The 27,298-nt window shown below is 38.3% G+C and overlaps 2 protein-coding genes across 2 annotated transcripts in view; both read right to left on the bottom strand.

The window, feature by feature from the left end:
• The window catches only part of LOC122342952 (NACHT, LRR and PYD domains-containing protein 3-like), a 924,523-nt gene that overhangs the window by 680,452 nt on the left and 216,773 nt on the right, over positions 1-27,298 (bottom strand). The gene's annotated exons all lie outside the window — the stretch shown is intronic.
• Positions 1,569-27,267, bottom strand: LOC122342288. Its single transcript, XM_043236085.1, is given in 22 exon segments — positions 1,569-5,171; positions 5,276-5,322; positions 6,399-6,572; positions 7,784-7,957; positions 8,045-8,218; positions 8,671-8,844; positions 8,986-10,537; positions 10,540-10,779; positions 11,117-11,179; positions 11,282-11,550; positions 14,375-14,487; positions 16,011-16,543; positions 16,835-16,881; positions 17,688-17,861; positions 18,512-18,685; positions 18,853-19,026; positions 19,133-19,294; positions 21,343-21,516; positions 21,626-22,125; positions 22,128-23,669; positions 23,814-24,088; positions 25,590-27,267. Coding segments are annotated over 20 exon segments (6,831 nt in total). The 5' UTR covers positions 23,484-23,669; positions 23,814-24,088; positions 25,590-27,267; the 3' UTR covers positions 1,569-4,614.

Here is a 27,298-nt window from a genome sequence, read left to right on the forward strand (position 1 = left end):
CCTCACACCAGGATCCAGCGGCTTTTCACCCGAACCATGGCCAGGTATGCACCTTGCAATGTCTTTGCTAACCCTCAAGCAGGGCACCCGATCACTTGAGGATTATACTCAGGAATTTCTGGACCTGGCTTACCTCTCTGATTTTTTGTTAATTTAATTTTTTCACGAGGGAATAAATCAGCCACTCAAATCACAACTTGTTCGAGAGGGTCCACGTGAATCACTTGCACAGTTTATTGAGTTTGGTTTAGTGACTGTGGGGTCAGCTCTCACGTTGGGTATTATGGAGGAAGAAGACACTGCATTAATCCCCAAGATGGCCGACTTCCCCAAGCCGCCGCCCAAGATGGCTGACTTCCCCGAGCCACCGCCCAAGATGGCCAACTTCCCGCCTGCCCAGAGCCGCTTCCCAAGATGGCCGCTTCCCAAGATGGCCGCCGCCCCCAGAGCCGCTTCCCAAGATGGCGCGCCTGCCCAGCGCCGCTTCCCAAGATGGCCGCCGCCTGCCCAGAGCCGCTTCCCAAGATGGCCGCCGCCTGCCCAGCGCCGCTTCCCAAGATGGCCGCCTGCCGTGCAAAGCCTCCAGTGCCCGCGCCTCGTGCAAAGCCTCCAGTGCCCGCGCCTCGTGCAAAGCCTCCAGTGCCCGCGCCTCGTGCAAAGCCTCAAGTTATCCCACCCTCCCACCCTTGCTACACGTCGTCGATGGATCCCAGCACTCATCCTCTGCCCTCCACCTGGAGCTCGCCACGGGTCTGCCAGTCTCCAGCGCCTCTGTGTCATCCTGGCTCTTCGGCTCTCCGCCTCCGCCTCAGTCTCCTCGACCACCTGCTCCGCCGCCGTCGGTCAGCTCCATGGGGTTGATGACCGTTACCTCTCCATGGCTCCTCCCTCCGTCGGCTCCACCACTGACCATCATGGCTGGGCTCTGGATCGCCTCCCGCTCCGGACTCCTCCTGTCTTCTCCCTGGCTCCTCCCTCCATCTCTTCCTCCCTGGACTCTGTGTGCTGACTCCCTCCCGGAACCCCCTCCCAAGCTCCCAGTTATGTTTTGTTTTGTTTGTTTTGTGGAGCGCCAGGAGTCGCTCCTAGGAGGGGGGCTATGTCACCAAGCCCTGACCTCTGGGTGATCTGCATTCACTCCCTCTGCGACAACTTCCTGTTCCAGGACTATAAATACTGCAGCAAGCCACTCAACTGCAGGTTGCATTGTTTCGCCTGTTTCTTTGTTAGATCGCTCGTGGATTATTGTTTCTGATTTCCCTGGTTTTGACCCTGTCTGTTTTTCGGTTTTCTGATTGTTTGCTGCCTGATCTGACCACCGCCTGTTTCTGGATTTTGTTATTGCCTCGCCTCTTATACATCTGTTTGCCCTGTTTGACGCCTGCCTGTTTTGACCATGCCTTCGTTTAATAAAAGCCTGCATATGGATCTGCACGCCTCAGACCCCTCAGTCGTGACACAGATACACATTAACAAGTCAAACAGTGTTTATTTAAACCTCAAATGCACTGCATTTTGAACAATGTCACAGTGTGGTATGCGAGAAAAGGAGTGCTAGACGACAAAAATGAACTTAAACAGTTTTAATCTTCTAGGCATGAAATAAACAACAAAGTTAAGGGCAGGTAGACAGGACACAGAAACCACACGCAATAAAAGACGACGTCGGACAAACTGAATACAAACAACAGGACAATGTACACAACGTAAATGCTTAATAAACAAGACACAGCTGAAGATGATAAGACAATTAACTAAAAGTAGGTCACAAAAAAAACAAAAGCGGGACTTGGGGGGAGGTTTTGGTGGAGGTTGTGCCCCCAGGAGGGGGTCGGCAAACAGAGTCCAAGGAGGAACAGATGGAGGAAGGAGCCATGGAAGACACAGGAGGGATCCGGAGCAGGAGGAGATCCATGGGATCCAGAGCACAGCCCAGAAGATCCACGGTGGAGCCAGGGGGGGGCGGGGGGTGTAGCAGGTGAAGCAGGAGGAGAGGAATCCCGAGGCGATGGATGGTCGACAACAGACCGAGGCGGAGCCAGAGGGACGATGGGGCCTTTTGGAGCTGGTGGAGCACGGTGTAGAGGAGGGAGCTAGAAACCTAGGGGGAGCCGACGGGTCTATAGGCCGAGGTGGAGTCCAGGACTCGGAGGCCGGAAGATGAGGCGAGGGATCCTCCAACCACGACGATGATGGAGACCTGCAGACCCTTGGCAAACACCAGATGGTGAGCTGAGGATAAATGTAGGGGCTGGTAGACACTGGCAGTCGCGGTGGCACTGGAGGGAGCGCTCGAGGTGCAGACACTGGAGGGAGCACACGTGGCACAGGCACTGGAGGGAGTGCTCGAGGAGCGGGCACTGGAGGGACCTCTTGAGGAACAGTCTTTAGGGGGCAGTTTTGAAGCAGAGACTCAGGATGGCTGGACGGAACCAGCAGGCATTCAGGATGGCTGGACAGAATCAAGAACTCAGGATACAGGAGAGGTGCCAGGTCTACTTCCAGATCCACATCATCCAGCTCCTATTGCAGATCCAGCAGCCCCAGATATAAGATCAGCTCATCCTCAGCCGTTGTGCAGTGCAACAACAACAAAGAGTCCACATGTGTGACACATATCTCTTAAATTACTGATACAAATAGTAAACTGTAGTAATATAATTTAGTAATTACAGTAAAGTACCTAATGAAAAAGCATTGCTTATTGTCCTCTCAGCAGCGAGTCTGTCAGAATCAGTAAACCGTCAAAGTGCAGTACAGTTGAAAACTGGAAACTTGTTTCCAGCTGCTCCCATGATAACATATAAATATAACATCATAATACACAACACAAGTAATAGTACATTTTATTCTACGTAAATATAGTTATGTATAAAGCTCGACTTGAATCATTTGAGTTGAGCCACTGACTTGACTTGTATAAGTTATGTATAATGTTACCTGTAGTTACTGTGTAAGTGTCACAACCGTGGGCTGTAATCTAAAGCGAACCTTATTCATTCTGAATAAATCTTATCCCAAATCATCCTTCCCTAACATTTTCATCTTGTTTTTATCAGTTGACAAAAATGGCAAAAGATTTTCGTTTTAGTTTTTTGTCTGCGTCTCTTATGAACATTACGACAAAAATTACTCATTGGAGATGTGACTTGACTCTGGCAGACCAGCAGTGACGTGAGTCAAACATGTCCGCTACGAGATGATGAATGGCAATGACTTGACCTGACTGGTGAAAATTGACACTGACTTAACTTAACTCGTTCAGATCAGTGATGACTTCAATCAGAATCTATGAAACTTCTACTAAACTTGTGAGAATCAGTGGTGGCTTTACGTGACCCTGGATAGTTGGTGAGGGCGAGACGTGCCTCTGAACCGATCAGATGTGACTCTAGTAGACCTGCGGTGATGTGACGAGACTCTTCTACAGCTTACGAAGATCAAGCGAAGCTTGACTTGGCTCATCATTGGCAGCTGTGACATAACGTCCGCCATTATGCATGTTGACTCTGCGGCTGCTGCCATTTCCGTCACAGACACAACGCTAGCATACGTTCTTCCTCCGAGACACTAGTAAGCGAAGATCCCACAGTCATAAAGCATAGTGCATTAACTCCATGAGTGATGACCGGGGGCCCTAGCGGATTAGTCAGGATCTGAGCGGCTGATTAACGTGTAGTATACAGTCCATCAGATCAAAGAAACATGCAAATACTCTCGCAAATAGTCCTTGAATGATCAACATTTGTGCTCTAGGGTTAATAACAGTTTTGCTGTGTCCATACATGACCAAAGTCCACCTGAAAAGCTGCTGGATCCTTGCATAGCCGATTGTTCTGTTACGAAGGGGTCTAAAATAAGTGAAACAGAGGCCAAACAGAAAAGACCTGACCAATTGTGTCAATACATGTACAAATTAAGCAAGTCAAGTCAGTGGCTCAACTCAAATGATTCAAGTCGAGCTTTGCTAAGGATCAAGTCAAGTCACAGTATCAAAATGTTTTTGCCACATGACCTTATTCATTTTGTGAAGTTTAATTATACATTTTAAATAATAATGTTTTAAATATGACATGTTGAATATAGGCAAAATACTACTTTGAATACAAAATTGAGAAAAAAATGACCAAACACCAGTGAGCTACACCATCTGGATTTAGTTGTTTTAAAGACTTACCATCCCAGCATCTCACTTTTTTTTATCACTTTATTTGAATTGTTGTGTACACTGGTGGACACTCATTTACAGCATGCTGGAATTCTTAAAGACTATTTTAATGTTATGGACTGAAAGACTGAACATGCTTTTAACAGCTAGGATTTCTTGTTTTATTGTGTTGTTTCAAGTTCCCTGTGGATATTGTAAATATGCTATTACTTTTGTTGTTGTTGTTAACTTTTTACAACACTTTTTTTTATACCTCACACAGTTTAATCTGACCCCGTTTTAAATCCATGTAATTCATCTGATAAGGTTTCATAATAGATTTCAGTAAAAGAAGTGGAGCTGCAGTATTAATGTCATGAATATGGTCTCAACATCACACCGTTACTGATTTATCTCACAGCTCAAAGCATTATGGGTAGAATCTCTGCTCGGTATCTTTTGATTCATCAACACAGTTTCAGCGATCCAGACCAAACACCAAACCCAGGATAGAGCAGCTGAGTGAATGTGGTCTGGACTGTGTGGATGGGTCTCATTATGTTGTTGGAGATACTGAAGAATGACAAAGTTCCTGTGCTCTCATCCACATGCACTCCTACTCTATAGATATCATTAAGCACTGTTGTTGTTGTTCTTATTCTGCTGATGATGGGCTTTACAGAGAGATCAGTCTTTATGTCACTGTGTCTGAATGAGTATCTCTGAGGAGAGCAGATCAAACTCCAGGACTGATCATTACCTCCAAACAAACTCTCCTCATCATCTATCTTCCTGTTGATGCTCTTATATGACACTGATATCTCCACAATCCCACTCCACTCAGTCTCCCAGTAACAGCGTCCACACACACTCTCTCTACACAACACCTGCTCCCAAACATCAAATCTGTCTGGATGATCAGGATACGACTGCTTCTTTCTCACACTCGTCACCTCTGTGTTCTCCTCAGACAGACGAAGATATTTGTTTGCTGTGTTTGGATCCAGTGTGAGAAAACATTCATCTGAACACAAGAACAGAGACATTAAGAACACAACAACAATCACTACAGCTGTGTGTGTGTGTGTGTGTGTGTGTGTGTGTGTGTGTGTGTGTGTGTAAACATACATTTCCTCAGTCCTGCTGTAATTCTGGATTCGCCTCCATTATCAACACTAGAAAACACACACAGGTACATTTAATCAGTCATTGAAAGGCTATGCAGTTGCTAACACTGCAGAAAATGTAGGATTTTCTAGGCAAGTAAGAATTGTTCATCTAAAAAAAAATAAAAATCTAAATGTTTACAAGCAATATTATCTGCTAATGATGTAAACAAAATAATATTTTGTGAAAATTTAGATTATTAAGATTATTATGCTTACCCCATTTGCAGATGAAAAACTTACTTGATTTAAGATTTCTTTTTAATTTTCCAAGAAAAGAAAATCAAAGTAAAAAAAGCATTTGTTTTGGTCGGGATTCTACACCTAAACCTAATACTTACAAGAGAATTTCTGCTATTATAGATTTTCAATACACTCCATTCTGTGTCATTTATATTCTTTTAAAGAAAGTGGGGATTCTCCTTGTGATAACCAATTTTATATCCTCATATGTAACAAAAAATTTTACACAATATAACATCCTTAAACTAACAGTAAGGTTCATTTCAAAATTTGGGATAATTTGAGACAGCTTATGCATCAAGCAATAATAATAATGATGACAAAAAAACTGAAGAAATTTAGGCTACACAAACGTGCTTTGCAACAGTCATTATGAAAACCATTAAAATTATACAAATTCTGACCTTGGCTTTTGGCTGCACGTTTATGAGACTCAATTCAAGTCATAGTTTACACTGACTACAAAACATTAAATAATCTGTGAGAAAATCAGAAATCAATATTAATATTATCTTGGAATGTTTAGATTACTTTTAAACAAAACAATAAAACTCAAAGGTGGCGTATTGTTGAGTGGAACAGTTTTTTCTATAATAAACGCTGTAGGAAAGTGTCTTTCATTTTTGTTGTAATTTAACTGTCTAATTCCCTAATTGACAACAAAAAAGGATTGAAGTATGCTATTTTGTTGTTATTTATACATGTGTTTTGTCTGAGCAGTTTAGATAATATTTTGCTCGTTGGGCCAATGCTTTATAAATTCTTTATATTGTGGCATCCTCTAGAATCTCCAAGACTCATATAGATATACAGAGACACTGAAACCAAAAACTTAAACATACTTAAATTTGTTCAGTGAGCAGTTTGGATCCTCCTGTTTTTCAGAGAGCAGCTTCACTCCTGAATCTCCAGGATGATTGTAGCTCAGATCCAGCTCTCTCAGGTGTGAGGGGTTTGAAGTCAGAGCTGAAGACACATAACCACAGCCTTCCTCTGTCACCATACAGCCAGACAACCTACAAAACATACAAAAGCCCACATGATGTTAGTTTGTCACAATAAATATAATTGTTTGCTCATTTAGCATTGTCACTAAAACTATTTGCCAGGTTTGGCTGTCTGACAAAATAGTTTCAGACAATGGTCCTGAATTCAAGGAATATGTAAAAGAAATTGACTTTTCACACATCATGTCCTCACTCAAGGAAATGGACATGCAGAAAGTGGGGTGCTAGATCCCAAAGAAAATTTTGCAACAGAACGATCCCCTTGCAACACCTTGCATCTCTACAGATGTGAGTCTAGAGATAGACCCTTACCATTGCTGAGGTCTAGTGAAGCCGTGCTCACTAGGTTAGACCATTGAAAGGCCTGGGGAACAGCTGCTGTGGTCACAGGTGAGAGTACAAGTCCTTGATCTTTCACTATTGAGAAACATCAAGGGGCAACTTTGCCACATAACCTGTAATGTAAAACCCATCCCTACCTGAGCTTAAGGAACTTTAATCCAAAAGGAACAATTATATTAACTGCAGCTTGAGTCTACATTGAACACTGGGACGACAGTCTCAGCCCCCAAAGACACAAACAGAATTGTTGATTACTATATACAGCAAAATAAGCAAGCCAGTGGATAGATTAGATTTGTCATAGTTAATAATAATAACTGGATATTAAAGTATGACCCGCGTTTTGTAGCATTGAGCAATTGAACTAAAATGAGAGGCAGCTTATAAATAATGCATAATACTTCAGTTTTTCACTTGTTTTTCATACAAAGTGGATAAACATAACCATGGATGGAAGAAAGATATAATTTAGACACATGCAGACTAATTTATTATTAGACAAATATTTTAATTATCATATTGGTATACTTTGAAATTTGGTTGTAATTATTTGTAAAATTAATGACTTAGTTAGTTGTGCAATATTGTGACAGTTATTATTTTTGAAATAATTTTATGAAAAAACACAGGTTAAGCCATCATGACTTTAACAAGCATCTCCAGGAGGATACATCCTGACTGCAGGACAAGACTAGAAGTGGCTCAATGTTAATGTAATCTATTGATTTTTTTCACTACGTAAAAAAATCAATCCACATATAAAGAATGACAAAAATGACAAAATACATGCAAATACTTTTGTCTATTGTTCTGGCATTGCAATGAGAGCAAAATAAACCTTTGTTGTAGTAGCAATTTGTTTATGGAAAACCATTTACCTCAGTGTTTCCAGCTTAGAGTTTGGACTCTTCAGTCCATCAGAAACAAGCTTCACTCCTGAATCCTGCAGGTCATTGTTACTCAGGTCCAGCTCTTTCAGGACAGAGTTTGAGGATTGTAAAACTGATGACAAACTCTCACAAGACTGAGCAGTGAGATTACAGATGGAAAGTCTGAACAATAAGAACAAAGTAGTTGCATACAGAATTAATCTTAACAGTGCAATTATTTATAAAAATGTAAGTATTTAAAAGTCAAACCTCAATATCTCCAACTTAGAGTTTGGACTCTTTAGTACATCAGAAAGCAGCTTCACTCCTGAATCCTGCAGGTCATTGTAACTCATGTCCAGCTCTTTCAGGACAGAGTTTGAGGACTGTAGAGCTGATGATAAACTTTCACAGGACTGAGAAGTGAGATTACAGCCACACAGCCTGTGAAGAGAATACTCAAGGGTAAGTTAATGCAGCAACATTCTATTTTAAGTTTAAATATTTAAAGTTGTTTTTGCACAGGCACAGTGAGGGGAGAGTTTAGAGTTTAGAGCAGTCAGTTCGTAGCTATGCTTCAAATGTGCAACATGTCAGAAATTCATCTGACTGTCCATTTGCTAATTGCTTCTTGTTTGGCTCAAAAAGTTGAATTTGACTCAAAATGAAAATCGCAGTGTATACTGTTATAGTATACAGTGAATCCTGTCCCCTCTAAACCTAATCAAGGTTTTTGAGGAGGCATTGCCTGCTTTGTTTTTTTGGAGAAAATGGCACTGATTTTGCCCAATCATAGTACAGTACAGACAGGGAAGATATCTGCCAGCTTAACTGATAGTTATGAAACAACTATTTAACCACATATTTGAAAATAGTGATTCAGTGAAATGTCAAACCTTAGTATGTTCAGTCGACAGTTTGTACTCTTCAGTCCATCAGAAAGAAGCTTCACTCCTGAATCCTGCAGGTGATTGTTACTCAGGTTCAGTTCTGCCAGATGAGAGTTTGATGCTTGTAGAGCAGTAGACACAGTTTCACAGCATGTTTCATCAAAACCACAGCCATTAAGTCTGCCAAAATAGAATGCTTTAGTCAAATTATTTTATGATGTTCAGTTTCCAGTTTTTGCAATCATTTATTGTACTCTTCTTAATCATAAAATATTTCACATATTTTGAGATAATTGTTTTGTGATGTAAAAGTGAAATTACAGAGCTTTTCTGCAGCATCTCACAGCTGGAATGATTCTCTTGTAGTCTGCTGGAGATGATGTGAACCTCTTTGGGTTGAACTCATCGAGCACCTTCTCTGACATCAGCAGTACTGAGGTCAGCAGTGTGCACATTGAAGATGAGAGATCTATTACTGGATGTTCATTTGAACTGAAGTAACTCTGGATTTCCTCATATAACGAATGGTCCTTGAGCTCAAGTAAGCAGTAGAATAAGTTGACTAGAGCTTCATCTGATATATTGTTTTGTTTTTCTTTAATATATTCAGTTATTTCGGTGATGCTCTCTGTGGTGTCTTCAGTCTGTGTGACCAGGCCTTTGAGCAGGATTTGACTGGATTCCAGTGAAATTCCCATCAGAAACCGCAAGAACAGGTCCAGATGTCCTCTCTTACTTTGCATTGCTTTATCAATGGCCTTCTGCAGTAACTCCTCCAATGTGACATTTTCTTTTGGCTCATCAAAGAAAAACTGAAGCTCCTGCATGTTCTTGTTCAGGTAACAGATGAACACATGCACTGCAGCAAGAAACTCTTGAACACTCAGATGCACAAAGCAGAAGACCTTTGCTCCATGAAGTCTGTGTTCCCTTTTGAAGATCTCAGCAATCATTCCTGTGAACTCAGTGTCTTTACTCGCATCAATACCACATTCTTTTAAGTCTTCCTTATAGAACACAATGTTTTCCTTTTTCAGTTGTTCGAATGCTAACTTGGCTAACTTTAAAATCATAATTTGATTTATTTGTAAGTGCTCTGTACGTTCTCTTTCTTCTTGTTCATCATACTTTTGGTTCTTCAGGTCCATCTGTATCAGCAGGAAGTGAATGTACATTTCAGTGAGTGTTGTGCTGATGTTCTCTTCATTGTTCTCAGAGAGAATATCCTGAAGTACTGTGGCTGTGATCCAGCAGAACAAAGGAATATGGCACATGATATACAGACTACGAGACATCTTAATGTGTGAGATGATTCTGGAGGCCAAACTCTCATCTGTGAATCTCTTTCTAAAGTACTCCTCTTTCTGTTGGTCAGTGAATCCTCGCACCTCTGTAAACAACCCCACATACTGAGGATGGATCTGATTGGCTGCTGCTGGTCGTGATGTCACCCAAACAATAGCTGATGGAAGCAGAGTTCCTTTGACCAGACTTGTAAAGAGCACATCTACAGATGCTTTTTTCTTAACATTGTTTAATGATCTACTTTTAAAATTTAGAGGCAGACGACTCTCATCAAGTCCATCAAATATAAATGCTATCTTACATTGCTTATACAGCTTTGATTTCTCCAGGTCCTTCAGGTCCTTCAGTTCAGGATAAAATTCCAGCAGAAGCTCGTGGAGACTGAAATCTTCATTTGTCATTAAGTTAATCTCTCTGAATGGAAGCAGGAACACACAGTGTATATCCTGATTGGATTCTCCTTCTGCCCAGTCCAGCATGAACTTGTGCACAGATACAGTTTTTCCAATGCCAGCGATGCCCTTAGTCAGCACAATCTTTTTCTCATTCTCATTGTTTTTTTCATTTTTTTTAGTTCTGTAAATATATCACTGCATTTGATTGGCTTATCCTGTGTTTTTTTGCTCTTGAAGGCATCATCAATCTTCAGAATCTCATGTTCGTGATTGACATCTTTCATATCTCCCTCTGTGATGAAAAGTTCTGTGTAAACAGCCTTGAGCTGTGCTTTATTTTCTTTGTTTCCCTCAAAAATACATTCTGCTTTCTTCCTCATGTTTTTTTTGTGAGTTTCAAAAAAGCTTTGCAGCTCTGTAATAAAAAATAGATAACAAGATTGAAAAAATTAAACATTGAAAAATATTTTACCTGCATGATCATCATTATTACTAACTGATGCAGACAGATTAAATTAATATTTCTGAAAACAGCACAGTCCATCCCTAACAACTTGGTTTCAGTTTTAAGATGTCTGAATATGTTTGTCTACAAACATATGTATGTTTGTTCTGTATCTCTGTTTTAGACCCTTTTAGATAGGATCAATGGATATCAAATCATCTGTTTTTTTCTTTATATAAAATCTGATGCGACAGGCCCTGTAATTGCTGCTTGTGTCATATTTTCTTATTTCTTATTTGATATTTACTCCAGATATGTTGTGAATCACCTCCAACAGCAACAGATGTCTTAATATTGCGCTCAGTCTGAGCTGTGAGAGAGAAAAAGAGAGAACTATTGACTGGGAAACTTTTATCACAAACATCAGAGTAAAGAGGAAAAGAGGTTTCAGTCACAGTAAATGAAATGTTACCTTGCTTGTGTTCATTCTCCAACTGTTCAGCCAGATCATTTTGGCTCATCAGCCTTAGGATGTCCACCATGACCTTCACAGCTTCTTCTGGTCCAACACATTTTACTATTTTATCTACTGTTTCTAATCTATCTGCCTTTTCCAATTCAGACCTTGATAGGTGCTCAAGATGTAAATTCACTAAGCGCCACTGAAACTCCTTAAGTTCAGCTTTTCTCAGTTCCTTCAGTGAGTCCACAAGCAGCTCTTTAACAGACGCCATTGTCCTTCACCAATCCGTTGCTGCAGGTCAAGAAAAAGGAAAGATCTAATTTTTTTCAGACTCAAGATGAGAGTAAACCATGTTTGGAATGACTGAAAGATTTGGTGGACTGTTTATATGAAACATAATCGATATGGTGTTTTTATGTACCTGTGCTTTTAGTTTTGGGACACACTATAAGTGGTCTAACAAGAAAAAAAAGCAACAAAAAGAGTCACGTGACCCATTAATATTGCATTGGTTGATCCAGGACCATATCTGGACATCCACACGACATGTAAATCTGGTAAGATCCAGGCAACTAACTACGACGTCCATTGGACATACATATGAGTCTACACATCCGTGATCGATTAACAAGTGCAAAATCTCCCTCGCCCTCCACATTTCATATTGCTTGTTCTGACAAGAAAATCTTCAGTGCTTCCCATGTTTTATATGCGGCCTTGCCACAACAATCCACCGCATACAGCCATGAGTTCCTGTGACTATAGCACCATAGCAACTGCTGTGTATGACCCTGGACCACGTGACTACCTTTGATTCTCTGCCTCCTGCCCTGCTGACTGTATGTCTTGAAATTTGCTCTCTCTGCCCTGATTGCTGCCTGCCCCAACCCTTGCACGGTTAAAGTTTATGCCTCTGGATTATCTATGTTGTACTTGACGCCATTGATCGATCCCTGCTTGTGTTTATTAACATTTCAATTAAACTGCAACTGGATTTGCTTGCTTCTGACCAATCATTCATATTTTCCTTCTCAATTCTTTTAGTCTCAATCTGGTTCAGTGGATATTATACTGTGTGTGTGTGTTTTATCAATCCATTATCAGTGCCTCAATTTTATTGCTGACGCTGTTTGATGTACAGATCACCTCACATGTTGTTTTACGATTTTACTGCAGGTTGTGCAACATGCAACGAACAATGTATATATCAGGGTGAATTTAAGCTATTGGCAAGTAATACATTTAGGAAAGCAAATACATCAGAAAAGTGCACCTTTGGAATACAAAAAAAAAATCTTATAGGATTAAAATCCCATTCAAATCCTACAGGTTATGTATGTCTTGTTCTACTATGAATGGTTCCAAAATATGATTAAAATTGGAATCCTATCAGTTTTTTTGTATTGTAATCCTATAGGATTGTTTGACAAGGTTACACACAACTACACCAAGTACAAAGCTGTAGCATTAACAACACCTTTCATTTGGCCCATAGAGAAAAAGTTTTCTGTCAGCCAGTACTGTTTTTTAGCGTCAGCAAGGCTCTGGCCCATTATTTTCTTACCAATGCCGAGACTGAACTGACAATGCTGCATTTCAGCCAGAATCGGCCTGACTGTGCTTGCTATCTGCAAAATGCACGCTAACAAACTCAACCCGAGTACTCGTTTACTATGGTAAACACAATAAACATACAACTGTGCTAAAATCTAATGAGAAAAGATACAAAACACTTACAGACTGCTGTCCTCCTCCTCTAGGTGAAAGCTTCTCCCAGCAAACAACGTACTTTGATCAGTGTACTTGCAAACAAGGTAAATTATACCTGGCTTTGGCCACACCTTACTGCTACTTACGTATTGCTAAACGCTTGCTAGCAAATGAAATAAACCTGTAATGCATGTTAAAAATAAAAATCTAAGTGGTATACACGCCTACTGGGATAAATTAAGTCAGGGTGGTTACTCAAACTGCTGTCCAAAAATGATGCTTTGTGAGTGTTGGAATCATGTGAAGTCACCACAGGCAAAAGACTGATTGGGTACATTAACTATTATTTATCTCAAAATTCTTATTAGTAGACATCTAATAAATAGTCTTCAGCACTTATTTAAATTATGTTTTTATTAAACTAAACCATATGGTTAAGTCCACAGTAAATCTATATAAACTGTTTCATTTAATAATAAAAATAAGATTAATTTTATTAGTATCTTAGATACATATAAAAATATATATTTAATCGTCTGAATAATAGGCTTACTATGCATAGGCATATGGCAATCTATATGTTTAATTGTGTAATTGTCTATTTTACAGATATATCAACATGACACATTCACAACATTATGGTTTCAGACTAACAAGATTCAAACAGTTGATGACTTTACGTAAAACCACATTACTTGTTACTAGTTCTATCTGAACACAATAGACATTTTTTATTTAATATTCAGTTTACCTTCAACCGAAACCCATTTTACAATGTTAAATGCGTTCACACTTGGCAAGATACTACAGTATCTGAAACCGAAAGAGCCGTTACAACATTCAACGATATGGCCTTTGGTTACTGTGCAAGATTGTTTCTGTTTCATAAAAACAGACCTTTTATCTCACAGTTCAGACATCTATAATCGGAATTGCAATTCACACTTTTTTCAGTTTTGTAAAATAATATAAATTCACAATTGCAAAAGAAAACTGTCAGATTTCGAAGATCGAAGTCACAATTACCTTTCCTTGGCAGAAATACGCTTTCATAGGTTCCACAAACTTTTGGCACACATCCAGACCAAGGTCTTAGGACAACCTGAGAGCAGGCCGACCCGAATACAATGCACTTGGAGGTCCCCAACCCTCTTGATGGAGGTGAGTGCTGCCTTACAGGAACTCAACTGACTTAAAGAGTTTGCTTTAGAGGTATGCACAAGGGAGGGGCTGTCACGAGAAGCAGGAATTCTGAAAACCAGGTGCTGGTGTATGGCGCAACCAGCAAGACCTGTTCCTCTTCCCACTTGGCCTTGCAGAGTGTCTGCGCTAGAAGGCGCTCTTGGGGGAAGGCATACTTGCGTAGCCCCAGAGGCAGCTTTGTGCTCTCACAGTAGATGAGGACCTTTCCTCCAAGTGCACAGGTGCACTGCAACCACGCTCTCCACCTGGGGAATGCCAAGCCACCCCACCATCAAAGGTAGTGAAGATGAGGCAGCTTCCACCTGAAAAAGGGCCACCAACAAGCTCATGAGCTCCTATATGCACCTCCGGGAATAGACAAGATACCAAGGAACTAATCACCTCGCTGCAAGGCTCGGGACTGCAAGGTGTGCAGCGGCTCAGGAAAGCATTGCCGTCAACTCTGGACCTCTTTTTTCTAGTTAATGACAACGTTTTCAATTTAAGTCTGCCATTTGCTGGTTAGAGATAAAGCTTAGGGGTAAAGTGTAGGAAATAAATTGGGTTGACCAGCCATAGAGAGCCATAGAGAGCCATTCATTTTACTGTACGTGCCAACTGCTCATAACACAACTGTTGTCTTTTTTTTGAATAGTAACATATATTACCCTTATAAAATACATTACTAATAAATATGCTTTTAAGTAGTATAATTTTTGTAGTGTTGATGCATTCTGAAATATGTTTTTCCAAAAATACCATAGAAATTTGACCAAAAAAATGCCATATAATGCACACCTAAAGGACAATGCTTATACGCTCTGGAGCATCAAAATAATTCTTTTTCTTTACGATTGTTGCCGACACTGGTGGACGAGGCAGGCGTTCCCGTTGCTCCATGTGAGGAGACACAGGAGCTTCTTCAAACTAAAATTTTTTCCCCTTCCTCCCATGTTGGATCGACTTTTCCACACCACAAAGTCATTTATGGCGGAGACATCTTCGTACCTTGAATAATGCATCAGAGATGATTTGAAAGATGCCAGATCTTCTAATTCATTTAATTTGCAGCAGCATTATTTAACAGATTCTACAGCTGTTTGATCCTTAAAGTGGAGCAATAGACCGCCTTGGTATAGATGTGTTGAAGGAAAAAAGAAGTTCATGTGACTGCGCTGTAAATTGTAACTATATTGTCACATAGTCAACTGCTTAATATGTTATGTGCTATATTGTAATTTTGCAAAGTTATCCTGTGTATTAATATAAACGGTCAATAAAATACTGTTAACCTACGGGTGCTGTATTTAAAGATTATTTTGAGAACTCAAAATACAAAAGTGACACAGATCCTTATTGCAAAAGGAAACAGTATTTTATTTGAAGAATCGGTAACTACAACAGTAACTTTAACAGTTAGCAGACATTACAGAAATACTCACAATTACAAATACTTTGAGCACTAAGGAGAGACTTGTCTGCTGGCTCTAAAATAAAGATCTGTCATCAGCTGTGCGAGCATTGTCATTAAGTCAGATCACTCTATTTTAACTTTAACTAGAGGGGGAGAGTTTAGAAAGAGTTAGTTGTTATAAATATTTGGGTGTATGGCTGAATGAAAAACTGGGCTTTTAGGTACATGTTGAACAACTACTAAAAAGTTTTTATTTGCTATTTAAATGTTATTGTTAATAAAAATAATAAGTATAACATGCATACTTTCTAACTGCTTATTTAAAACTACAATAGTAACCGTAACGTTTGTATGAATTTTACAAATATGTCAGCTGCTCAAAGCATTCTGGGTAGAATCTCCTCAGTCTCTTCTGATTCATCAACACAGTTTCACTGAGGATTTATAATAAACAGTAAACCCAGGACAGAGTGTCTGAGTGAATGTGGTCTGGACTGTGTGGATGAGTCTCATTGTGTCAGAGACGCTGAAGAAGGACAGAGTTCCTGCGCTCTCATCCACATACACTCCTACTCTAGAGATATCATACACTCTTGCTCTTCTGATCATGATGGGCTTCACAGGCAGACAATTCACTATGTTACTGTGTCTGAATAAGTATCTCTCAGGAGAGCAGAACAAACTCCAGGACTGATCATTGCGTCCAAAGACACACTCTTCACCCATTCTCTTTTTGCTGATGCTCTTATAAGACACTGATATACACACGTGTCCACTCCACTCAGTCTCCCAGTAACAGCGCCCACACAGACTCTCTCCACACAACACCTGAGGCCAGTGATCAAATCTGTCCGGATGATCAGGATATGACTGTTTCACTTTCACACACTTCACCTCTCTGTTCTCCTCAGACAGACTGAGATACTTGTTTGCTGTGTTTGGATCCAGTGTAAAAAAACAGGCATCTGAAGATAAGAACAGAGACATTTAGAACACAACAATAATCACTACAGCTGTGTGTGTGTATGTTTAGTTTACTGGTTTAACGTAAATGTTCTCACTTATACAGTGAAAGATCAAGACAACCGACTAGTGAGACCTTTGACTGGTCCTCGCTTGTTAGAAAAGCTTACAAACCAGTCAAAAGTTGTTTTGAAGTAGACCTAGTGTTCTGCACATGTTTCTGTGATAGGTAGGTTTATGGATAAGGGGTAGAAGATACTGTAAACCTGCTATGGGGGGCTGGGGGTACGTACATTTCTTGAGTCCTGCAGTAATCCTGGATTCTCCTCCATGATCAACTCTAGAAAACAGACAGTCACAGTCAATCGATAAAACGCTATGAAGTTGCAAACACTTTTCTTTCTTTTGGCTGGAAACAAGACAAAACAAAAACAAAACAAACAAACAAAAACTATTGTGGTTTATGGATACTCTTCATAGTATATTGATTTTTAGCACTTTAAACCAACCCTATTCCTTACAGGCAACTTTCTGCTATTTTAGATTTTCAATAAACACCATTCTGTGTGATTTATAAGTGTCATGTTCAAATGTGTGTCCTCTTAAGTCACAAAAATGCACACACACACACACATACACATACACTTATCAGCAGTGAACCACAATTTTATTTATAGAACAAACCACTGAGGAGTGACATTATCATCTTTCTCTGCAAAGAGTTTGTAACATCATTGTTATTTTAATCAAATAAAGCCACGGCTGCACTGTTAAAAATCTCAATTAATACAATTTCTCTCTTTTGCTCATAAATGAACGCTTGATTACATTTTTCTGAGAATAGAATATAAAGTGGATATCAAACATGCATTTTAGATTTTTAAATGTTTTTAAAATCCGCTAATATATAAAAACTAATATGTATAAACCTTTTTTGTTAACTTTTTTTTGCTGTCCCCTGTTGATGCAAAGTCTTTGATCAACAAAACTATTTGGGTCCAATGCTAAGACACATGTATGAGGATTGAGTTTTATGTTGTTAAGTGTTGTTTTCCTTTCATTCTATATTTATATTACATCCTCCAGAAACTCTTAGACTCATAGATGTACAGAAATATTTAAACCAAAACCTCTTGCTTGACGTACTTGAGTTTATTTAGTGAGCAGTTTGGATCCTCCTGTTTTTCAGAGAGCAGCTTGACTCCTGAATCTCCAGGATGATTGTAGCTCAGATCCAGCTCTCTCAGGTGTGAGGGGTTTGAAGTCAGTGCTGAAGACACATAACCACAACCTTCCTCTGTCACCATACAGCCAGATAACCTACAAAAACATACAACAGTCCCCATAGTATTAGTTTGTTAGTTATTTTTATACTGATTGGTCAATAAAAAAAACAGATAAGATAATTTTGTGCTCATTTAGTATATATATTGCAAATTGTAAAGCATTAGATCTCTCTCACAAACAATAGTGGTATTGCTACTGAAATCAACAAATCAGTAAAAGAAAGAATGTAAACATAACATTTTTAATGTTCTAATCTAATCTGCTGCTACCCTCACCCACATAAAAGATTTGCACAAAATGACACAATGGTTTACTTTTTCCAGTATCAGACATTCTTAATTAAAATGAACTTTTCTCAGTTTATTATACAGTTAAGCTTAACGATAAATGAAACATTTAGCACAAATCTGTTTTACAATGTAGGCATGCTGAGCATGAAGCTTTGCAAACGGAAACAAAAGTGAGATATTGACAAACGAGTAAGAAAATGAAAAGAACAATTGTGAGTAAAAATTATTCTTAACGTTTTTAACACTGAAATTGAACAGTGCAATCATTTACAGCGCAATTATTACACCGGGAATGCAGCCAGATTATTTTGATAGCGGCTGGTTCTGAAATAGATCTGTCATATCAGCAACAATTACTCAGAGTATGCAAGCAAACTATGGAAAACTATTTACCTCAGTATCTCCAGATTAGAGTTTGGACTCTTCAGTCCTTCAGAGAGCAGCTTCACTCCTGAATCCTGCAGGTCATTGTTACTCAGGTCCAGTTCTTTCAGGACAGAGTTTGAAGATTGTAAAACTGATGATAAACTCTCACAAGACTGAGCAGTGAGATTACATATGGACAATCTGAACAAGAAGAACAAAGTAGTTGCATACAGAATTAGTCTTATCAGTGTATCTTTCTCTCTCTCTCTCTCTCTCTCTCTATATATATATATATATATATATATATATATATATATATATATATATATATATATATATATATATATACACACATTTAAAACTCAGACCTTAACATTTCCAGCCTAGAGTTTGGACTCTTCAGTCCTTCAGAAAGAAGCATCACTCCTGAATCCTGCAGGTCATTGTTACTCAGGTCCAGTTCTCTCAGGACAGAGTTTGATGATTGTAAAACTGATGATAAAGTCCCACAAGACTGTGCATTGAGATTACAGATGGACAATCTGAACAAGAAGAACAAAGTAGTCGTATAATTTTATTATTTTATAATTGTATAATTTTAACAATGTGATTTAAAAAAAAATACAAATACAAATTTGAAACTCAAACCTTAATTTCTCCAGCTTAGAGTTTCCTTCTGAAAGAAGCTTCACTCCTGAATCCTGCAGGTCATTGTTACTCAGGTCCAATTCTCTCAGGACAGAGTTTGAGGATTGTAGGGCTAATGACAAACTTTCACAGGACTGAGCAGTGAGATCACAGCTACACAGCCTGTAATTTGAATCATGGTTTGTTTAGCAACTAATATTGCTTTTTTAATTTATTTAGAAAAAGTATAATTTCCACAATCATGTTTTAAAAAAAAATGCATTTGAAAGGATCTCATAATATAATTCAATGCAGATGTATTTATCAGTCTAATTTATTTATTTTATAACTTACTGGATCTAGAAAATAGCAATTACCTTATAATAAGTGAATTTATAGATCAAATGTAATATTTTGCAATTAAAGTAGTAATAGGATTAGTGATTAACATTGCTTCAGAATAAGTCATAATTGCAAAAAATAAGGCTATTAAAGATTCTGAAAGTATTAAAGGATATCCAAAAATGTAATATATATTTACAGTAGTAAAACCAAATTATATTGTATTGTATAATATGATTAATATCAGAAATATGATAGTTTCATTCTAAACATGGTAATTATCTCTATTTACCATTTACCATTTAACAAATGGAAAAGTCAGACATATATTTATTATTATGCCTGCCTGAGTTACTACTCGTGTTGGAAACAATCGGATAAAAATTAACTTTTGAGTTTCTAAATTGAACTTCACTTACCGAAGACCCTGTTACCTTTTTTCATGTTTGTTTATAATGTGGAGCCGCCGGAGAATGTGAATTATTAAAATTCTCATCTTTCGTTTTAACGTGACAATGTGCTCCTTTAGCCCCAATAGCAGGGCGCTTTTTACCCCAAAGATATTTTTGCATATTTTTTTCATTATTTACAAATGGTTTCTTCAATTTTCTTAGACAAAACCGAAAATCAATTGATTATCATTTGCTACTTTCTAACAACATTTTAAGAAACATTAAATATTAATGATCGGTATGATGATGTCATCAAGAAAGTGCCAATTATCTGTCTCTGTTTACGTTGCGGCTGTTTGAATGGAGCAAGTGTTTATGGACAAAGTGAATATGGATTATGTCACATAAACTATGGATATCAGAGTATTGATGAACGTCCATCAGCGACTCATCATGTTTGTAAGTGTTGCTTTATTTCCATGACTGGTAATTATCATAGAGACAATGACAAGAGACTATGTATGTTTTACAGCACATACATCTATTCTGTATGATTTATATTTATACTTATTAGTGAAGTCATTACGGATGTGTAACAGTTTCTTTACTGGGACAAATAACATTGTATAGTTGAGGATCCTGATGCCCACTTCCCATAATGGGGCAAGGGCGCCCTCCAAGACCTTTGTGAAGGTGCGGGGGGACAGGGAGCACAGGTAGCCAGAAGGGGAGGACTTTATAATGCCGACCTCGGCCCCCAAACGCAAACCGGTATAAACGCTCTGTGTCAAGGAGGAATCAAGACATGGAAGCACACGTCCTTCAGATCGACCGCTGCAAACCAATCCTGTGTGTCAATGTCAATCAATTTTTATTTTCCAGTCAAAGAAAACTGTTCCAACTAAAAAATTAAGGGAAGTTTTTCTTTTACTCTTGGTATCGCTCTAATTAACATTGAAAAAAGACAAACCTGAATTTAAAAAAAGCGTTTAATTGAATTGAAAAAAGCCAATTTTCTTCCTTTTCTGTATTTGTTCATACATTATATTATTTTGTAAGTGTCTTATTTGGTGCTTGGTATACAGTAAGTGTATAACTACTGTATTGACAGTGGGATGGAGATGTTTAATACCACAGATAAAAAGTAAAATATGCCTTTTTCAAAGCAGCTGTATATAAAAATGTATTGCTAAAGATTAGGCATTCATTGCTTTCTCTTAATTTAATTAGTTTTTAACACCCCCTCTGAACGTAGCACCACCAACAAACATCTTGGAGCTGCCAATGATTAAGGGCCTTTTAATTATTTGGAAAAACTGCATTACAGAATTTGAGGTTTTTTGAGAAGGCATTGCCTGCCTTGTGTTCTTGTAGAAAATGCCACTGATACAATAATATCACAGTATAGACAGGGGAAATGTCTGCTAGCTATTGTTATGAAACACCTATTTATTCACATATCTGAACATTGTCAATCAATGAATCTAAATGACAAACCTCAGTATGTTCAGTTGACAGTGTGGACTCTTTAATCCATCAGAAAGCAGCTTCACTCCTGAATCCTGCAGGTGATTGCTGCTCAGGTTTAGCTCTATCAGATGAGAGTTTGATGATTGTAGAGCAGAAGACACAGTTTCACAGCATCTTTTATCAAAACCACATCCGTCAAATCTGCCAAAAAAATAATGTTTTAGTTGGCAGACCTCACATATTTTGGGATGACTGTTCAGTGATGTAGAACAAAACATTTGATTGAACAGGAGTCAGTAAAATTACTTACAGGGCTTTTCTGCAGCATCTCACAGCTGGAATGAGTCTTGTGTAGTTGAAAGATGATGATGTGAACATCTTTGGGTTGAACTCATCCAGCATCTTCTCTGACATCAGTAGTATGTAGGTCAGCACTGTGCACATTGAAGATGAGAGATCTCTTCCTGGATGTTCATCTGAACTGAGGTAACTCTGGATTTCCTCATATAATGAATTATCTTTGAGCTCAAGTAAGCAGTAAAATAAGTTGACTGAAGCTTCGTCTGACATGTCTATTTTTTGTAAATTTTTAATGTGTGCATTTACTTTTCTGATGCTCTCTGTGGTGTCTTCAGTGTGTGTGATCAGGCCTTTGAGCAGGTTTTGACTGGATTCTAGTGAAATTCCCATCAGAAACCGCAGGAAAAGGTCCAGATGCCCTCTTTTACTCTGCATTGCTTTATCAGTGGCTCTCTTTGTTAAGTCATGCAATTTGACCTTTCTAAAATGAAATGTAAGCTTTTTATGACTTTAGTTTGTGAACCCTCAAAGAAAAACTGAAGCTGTTCCTTGTCCTTGTTCAGGTAACAGATAAACACATGCAATGCAGCGAGGAACTCTTGAACACTTAGATGTACAAAAAAATAAACCTTTCTCTTGTAAAGTCCAACTTCCTTCCTAAAGATCTCAGTGATCATTCCTGTGAGCTCAGTGTCTTTACTCACATCAATACCACATGCTTTCAGATCTTTCTCATAAAACACAATGTTTTCCTTCTTTAACTGTTCAAACGCTAGCTTGGCTAACTTCAAAATCATCTCTTTATTTAATTGTAAGTGTTCTGAACATTCTCTTTCTTGTTGTTCATCATATTTCTGACTCTTTATGTTCATCTGTATCCTCAGGAAGTGAATGTACATTTCAGTGAGTGTTGTGCTGATGTTCTCTTCATTGTTCTCAGTGAGAATATCCTGAAGTACTGTGGCTGTGATCCAGCAGAACACAGGAATGTGGCACATGATGTAGAGACTACGAGACATCTTAATGTGTGAGATGATTCTGGAGGACAGACTCTCATCTGTGAATCTCTTTCTGAAGTACTCCTCCTTCTGTTGGTCAGTGAATCCTTGCACCTCTGTGAACAAACCTACATACTGAGGAGGAATCTGATTGGCTGCTGCTGGTCGTGATGTCAACCAGACAAGAGCTGATGGAAGCAGAGTCCCTTTGACCAGACTTGTAATGAGCACATCTACAGATGCTCTTTCCTCAACAGTGTCCAATGTTTTACTTGTAAAGTTAAATTTCAGTCGACTCTCATCAAGTCCATCAAATATAAATGCTAGCTTACATTCCTTATATAGCTTTGATTTCTCCAAGTCATTCAGTTTAGGATAAAATTTCAGCAGAAACTCATGGAGATTGACTTCTTTTTCTTTAATCACATTGATTTCTCTAAACTGAATCAGGAACACACAGTGTATATCTTGATTGGATTTTCCTTCTGCCCAGTCCAGGATGAACTTGTGCACAGAGACGGTTTTTCCAATGCCAGCGACTCCTTTGGTCAGCACAATCTTTTTCTCATTGTTTTTACTCAGTTCGGTAAATATATCATTACAGTGGATTGGTTTGTTCTGTGTATTTTTGCTCTTGAAAGCATCATCAATCTTCAGAATCTCATGCTCATGTTTGACATCTTTCATATCTCCCTCTGTGATGAACAGATCTGTGTAAACAGCCTTGAGTTGTGCTTTATTTTCTTTGTCACCCTCAAAAATATATTCTACTTTCTTCTTCATGTTTGTTTTGTGAATTTCAAAACAGTTTTTCGGCTCTGTAATAAATGTTGAGGGGAAAAAATTAACATATTTGAGAAATATTTTCATACCAGATTATCATTAATAATGTTTTTCATGTTTTCTATATCTGTTTCTATTTTCTTCATCCCTGTAATTGCTGCTTGTGTAATATTTTCTTGTTTCCTTTTACAGACAGTCTTTGATATTTACTCCAGATATGTTGTGAATTACCTCCAACAGCAACAGGTATTTTCATATTGCTCTTAGCCTGAGCTGTGAGAGAGAGAAAGAAAGAATCACTCACTAGGAAACATTTAAAACACACATCAGCAGAGCCAAGAGGAAAAAGGTTTTAAGTAAAACCTTCACACTGTTAAATATTTAATCACGTTACAGTCACAGTAAATGAAATGTTACCTTGCTTGTGTTCATTCTCCAACTGTTCAGCCAGATCATTTTGCTTCATTTTTTCAGGATGTCTACCACGATTTTCACAGCTTCTTCTGGTCCAAAACTCACCACCATCTTATCTACTGTGTCAAATATATCTGCCTTCTCCATTTCAGCCTTTGATATATGATATGCATTCCTTAAGCGCCAATGAAACTCCTTCAGTTCAACTTCTACCAGCTCTCTCAGGGAGTCCACAAGCAACTCTTTAAAAGATGCCATCTTCCTTCATCGGCTCATGGCTGCAGGTCAATAAAAACAAAACATCTGAACCTCCGCTCTTAAACTGTGAACCTAGATTCTCAAATACGATTTGGCTAATTAAGCTGTGAATAAAAATATCTGAATAATCTGGTTTATGTCAACCTGATATGATTGCTTTGAGTTGTGTTAGCAAAAACTAATGTACGCTCAGTGCTGTTTAATACTTGTAAGTTTAGAATCAGTACAGTTTGTGACACTTTAAAATCCATATGTTTCAATATCTCATGAAGTAATATTATTTACTAATAAGTAAATAAATGCAACTGTGTTTGGTGGCTTTTCATGCATATTCAATTTCCCCCTTGTAAATTCATGGTGTCATCAACTACAGAAAACACTGTAATAATCCAAATCAGTATTATGGGTGTGTGGTCACGGTTGGAAAGAGGAATGAGGAAATGCAGCAGAATAATATAAGGAGCAAATTCTCAGGCATTCTCTAGAGGGCCTCACTCTTGGCGTGCATTGTATGTGGCTTATGTCTATTTTTAGTTTTAGTTTTTCCTCTGAGCATTGATAAAATACAACTACTGCTTTCTCTCAATTATACAAACAAGGCCACGCACAAAAAAATAAAATAAAATTGGCGCAACCGATTTTGTAGACGCAAGTCGGGTGGTGAGAAAAGGAAAATAATAAATCATTTCATGCAATCTAGGATCGAAACATAAGTTATAGCGATCTGAATTTGGCTGATATATATGATTTTCAGGAATGCAATTTTGAAAAAAAAACAGGTTTGAACCTGTGTTTAACTAGAGGTGTAGCGCTATACTCAACATACAGACTAATGTTACCCTGAAAACAACTGTTTTCTGTTGTTTATCAAAGGCATAGTCTCTGAACCTTTGATCAATTGTTTGTTCAGAGAGCGTTCCTCTATAGTAACTTCATCATCTGATCCTTCATCTCTGCATGTGAAATAGCCCATTATATGAGTTAAAAGTTTGCGTTAGGAAAAAGCAGTTCCGTAGTGCGTTCATTTCTGCAAAAAAGTGAAATTGGCCTATCAAATAATAATATATGAAAATGCCATTGAATGCTGCTGAAAACAGAACAGTGTTTGGATCCCGATAATGGCTTGTTGGGGCTATAATTATATCAAATTAACTGAAAAAACACTCAAAACTATGTTTGTGGATTGAATATCGTGAAGCAACATGTTGCACACATCGGTACATAATTCTGCTCCTTTTGCTGAATTATTCTATTATAGAGTTCACCATACAGAAACAATGATACAGTATTTGCATCTGGTGATAGTTTCTCACTCAAAGAGTTAAGAGCACACGATAAGAAATGCTGTAACTCAATAATACCCAAAAGCACACCATGTGACAACAAACTTTCTGTAATTCCCTTACACAGTAACTCTAAGTTTAAATGAATGAAATTGCAGTAATTACTTCACCACAGCATCAAAATCTTAGATACACAAAAGTAACAATAAAAACAACCCCAAAAAAATAAAGCACTCACTTCAGGTAATGTGTGTAGGTCTTTGTTCTTCGTCCTACAGTGCTGTGCTGTACAGTACTTATATATTGCAAGTTAAAACTTCTTGTTAACATGTCACAACATGCACGTTTACTCTGCTCTCCTCTGTAGTTTAGAAAGGCTCCTCCTCTGGAATCAGTGCTCATCTTTTTGCAAAGTTATGGTCTTTGGACAGTACATCAGATGTTTTTCTTTCTGGCTGCTTTGTATAGGTTTTTATGTAAGTACTTGTACATCTCAATGGCTTAGGGCTGGCATTTAGCGCAATTAAAGAAAAAAAACTTAATGAACATGTACTATGTGTGGAGAGCATCCACTCAACATCTTTATCCCTGGTGTCAAAAGTATTCACTTTCTTTACTCGAGGAAAAGTATAGATACTAGGGTTTAAAAAGGGTTCTGTAGAAGTTGAAGTATCAACTCAAGCTTTTTACTCAAGTAAAAGTACTGGTTTAAAACTACTTAAAGTACAAAAGTAAAAGTAACGTAAGGGGAAAAAGCTTAGACCGTGTGACGTTTGGAGACGTCTTACAATGGTTTTGTCTTAAAGATGTTTTAATGTTCGTATTGTCATCAGACGTCCTCCACTATACCTCTTAATTGCGGAGTTCCACAGGGTTCAGTTCTTGGCCCATTATTGTTTACTCTGTATATGTTACCTCTGGCAGATGAGCCCCATGGACAGATCACCGCAACCAGACACAGACACAAAACAAAAAAACTATCAAAAAGTCCTTTAGACAATCTGACATGGCTGCGTTTAAAATTGAACTAAAGTTAAGGGCCGGTTGTTCTGCCAAAGAAGACCTGGCCCCAACTGAGCCTGGTTTGTCCCAAGGTTTTTGTTTTCCTAGAATATGTTAAACAATATTAATTTGTCACTTTGCTTGTTTTTCTTGCTTTTTCAAAGCGGTTCTTTTCTGAGGATTTCTCAATTGGTTTGAATTTGTGGCGGACTGCATTTGTCAATTACGTTAATCCACATTGCCTCTGAAATCTTTAGGCTACTACTACCTGATGGAGAGTTGTCACAATGGCGAGTGATAAAAATGCATTTCAGAGCTTAAAATGTACAAATATTTTTACTCTGAAATCCGAATAGGGTACAGATATTGGTGCAAAATTAGTTTGCCAGCTGTTAAAATGCTTTCGACATCGAAGGCTTCACTGTCGAGCCTGAATGTCAAGCCTTTCTCTGCTTTATAAAAGAATATAGTTTTTGAAATTATTCTGAATCTACAGGCATAAAAACTGTTACAGGGCTGATGTAACGAGGTGGGTGGATCCATCTGGATCAGAATTTATTAAAAAACATGGTCACAAATAGAGGCAGGGTCAAGCACCAGTTTCCTTTAAGTTTACATTATTGGTTGAACTATCCCTTAAACGTGACTAGTACTTTTTCCCCAATGCGGTATTAGTTGTTACTAAAAGTAGTTTCCTAAAGTATCTCAATATTTCTTGTTCCAATTAGTTTATCATAGCTCTAAAAAAATTCTCTTTTCCTTCTTTCCCTACATCAAGGCGGACCCCTGTTAGCACGATAAAGCTGAATGTGCCGGAACTGGACTGGTCTTAATGATAATCATTTATAACGTTTGTCGGAATTATGTGCAGATAATACAACTGGTGTGACATCATCGGGTCACATGATCAGGAAGTTATATAGATTTAATTTTTTACAGATTTGT

Source organism: Puntigrus tetrazona, chromosome 4 (genome assembly GCF_018831695.1).
Source record: "Puntigrus tetrazona isolate hp1 chromosome 4, ASM1883169v1, whole genome shotgun sequence".
NCBI classification, from domain to species: Eukaryota; Metazoa; Chordata; class Actinopteri; order Cypriniformes; family Cyprinidae; genus Puntigrus; species Puntigrus tetrazona.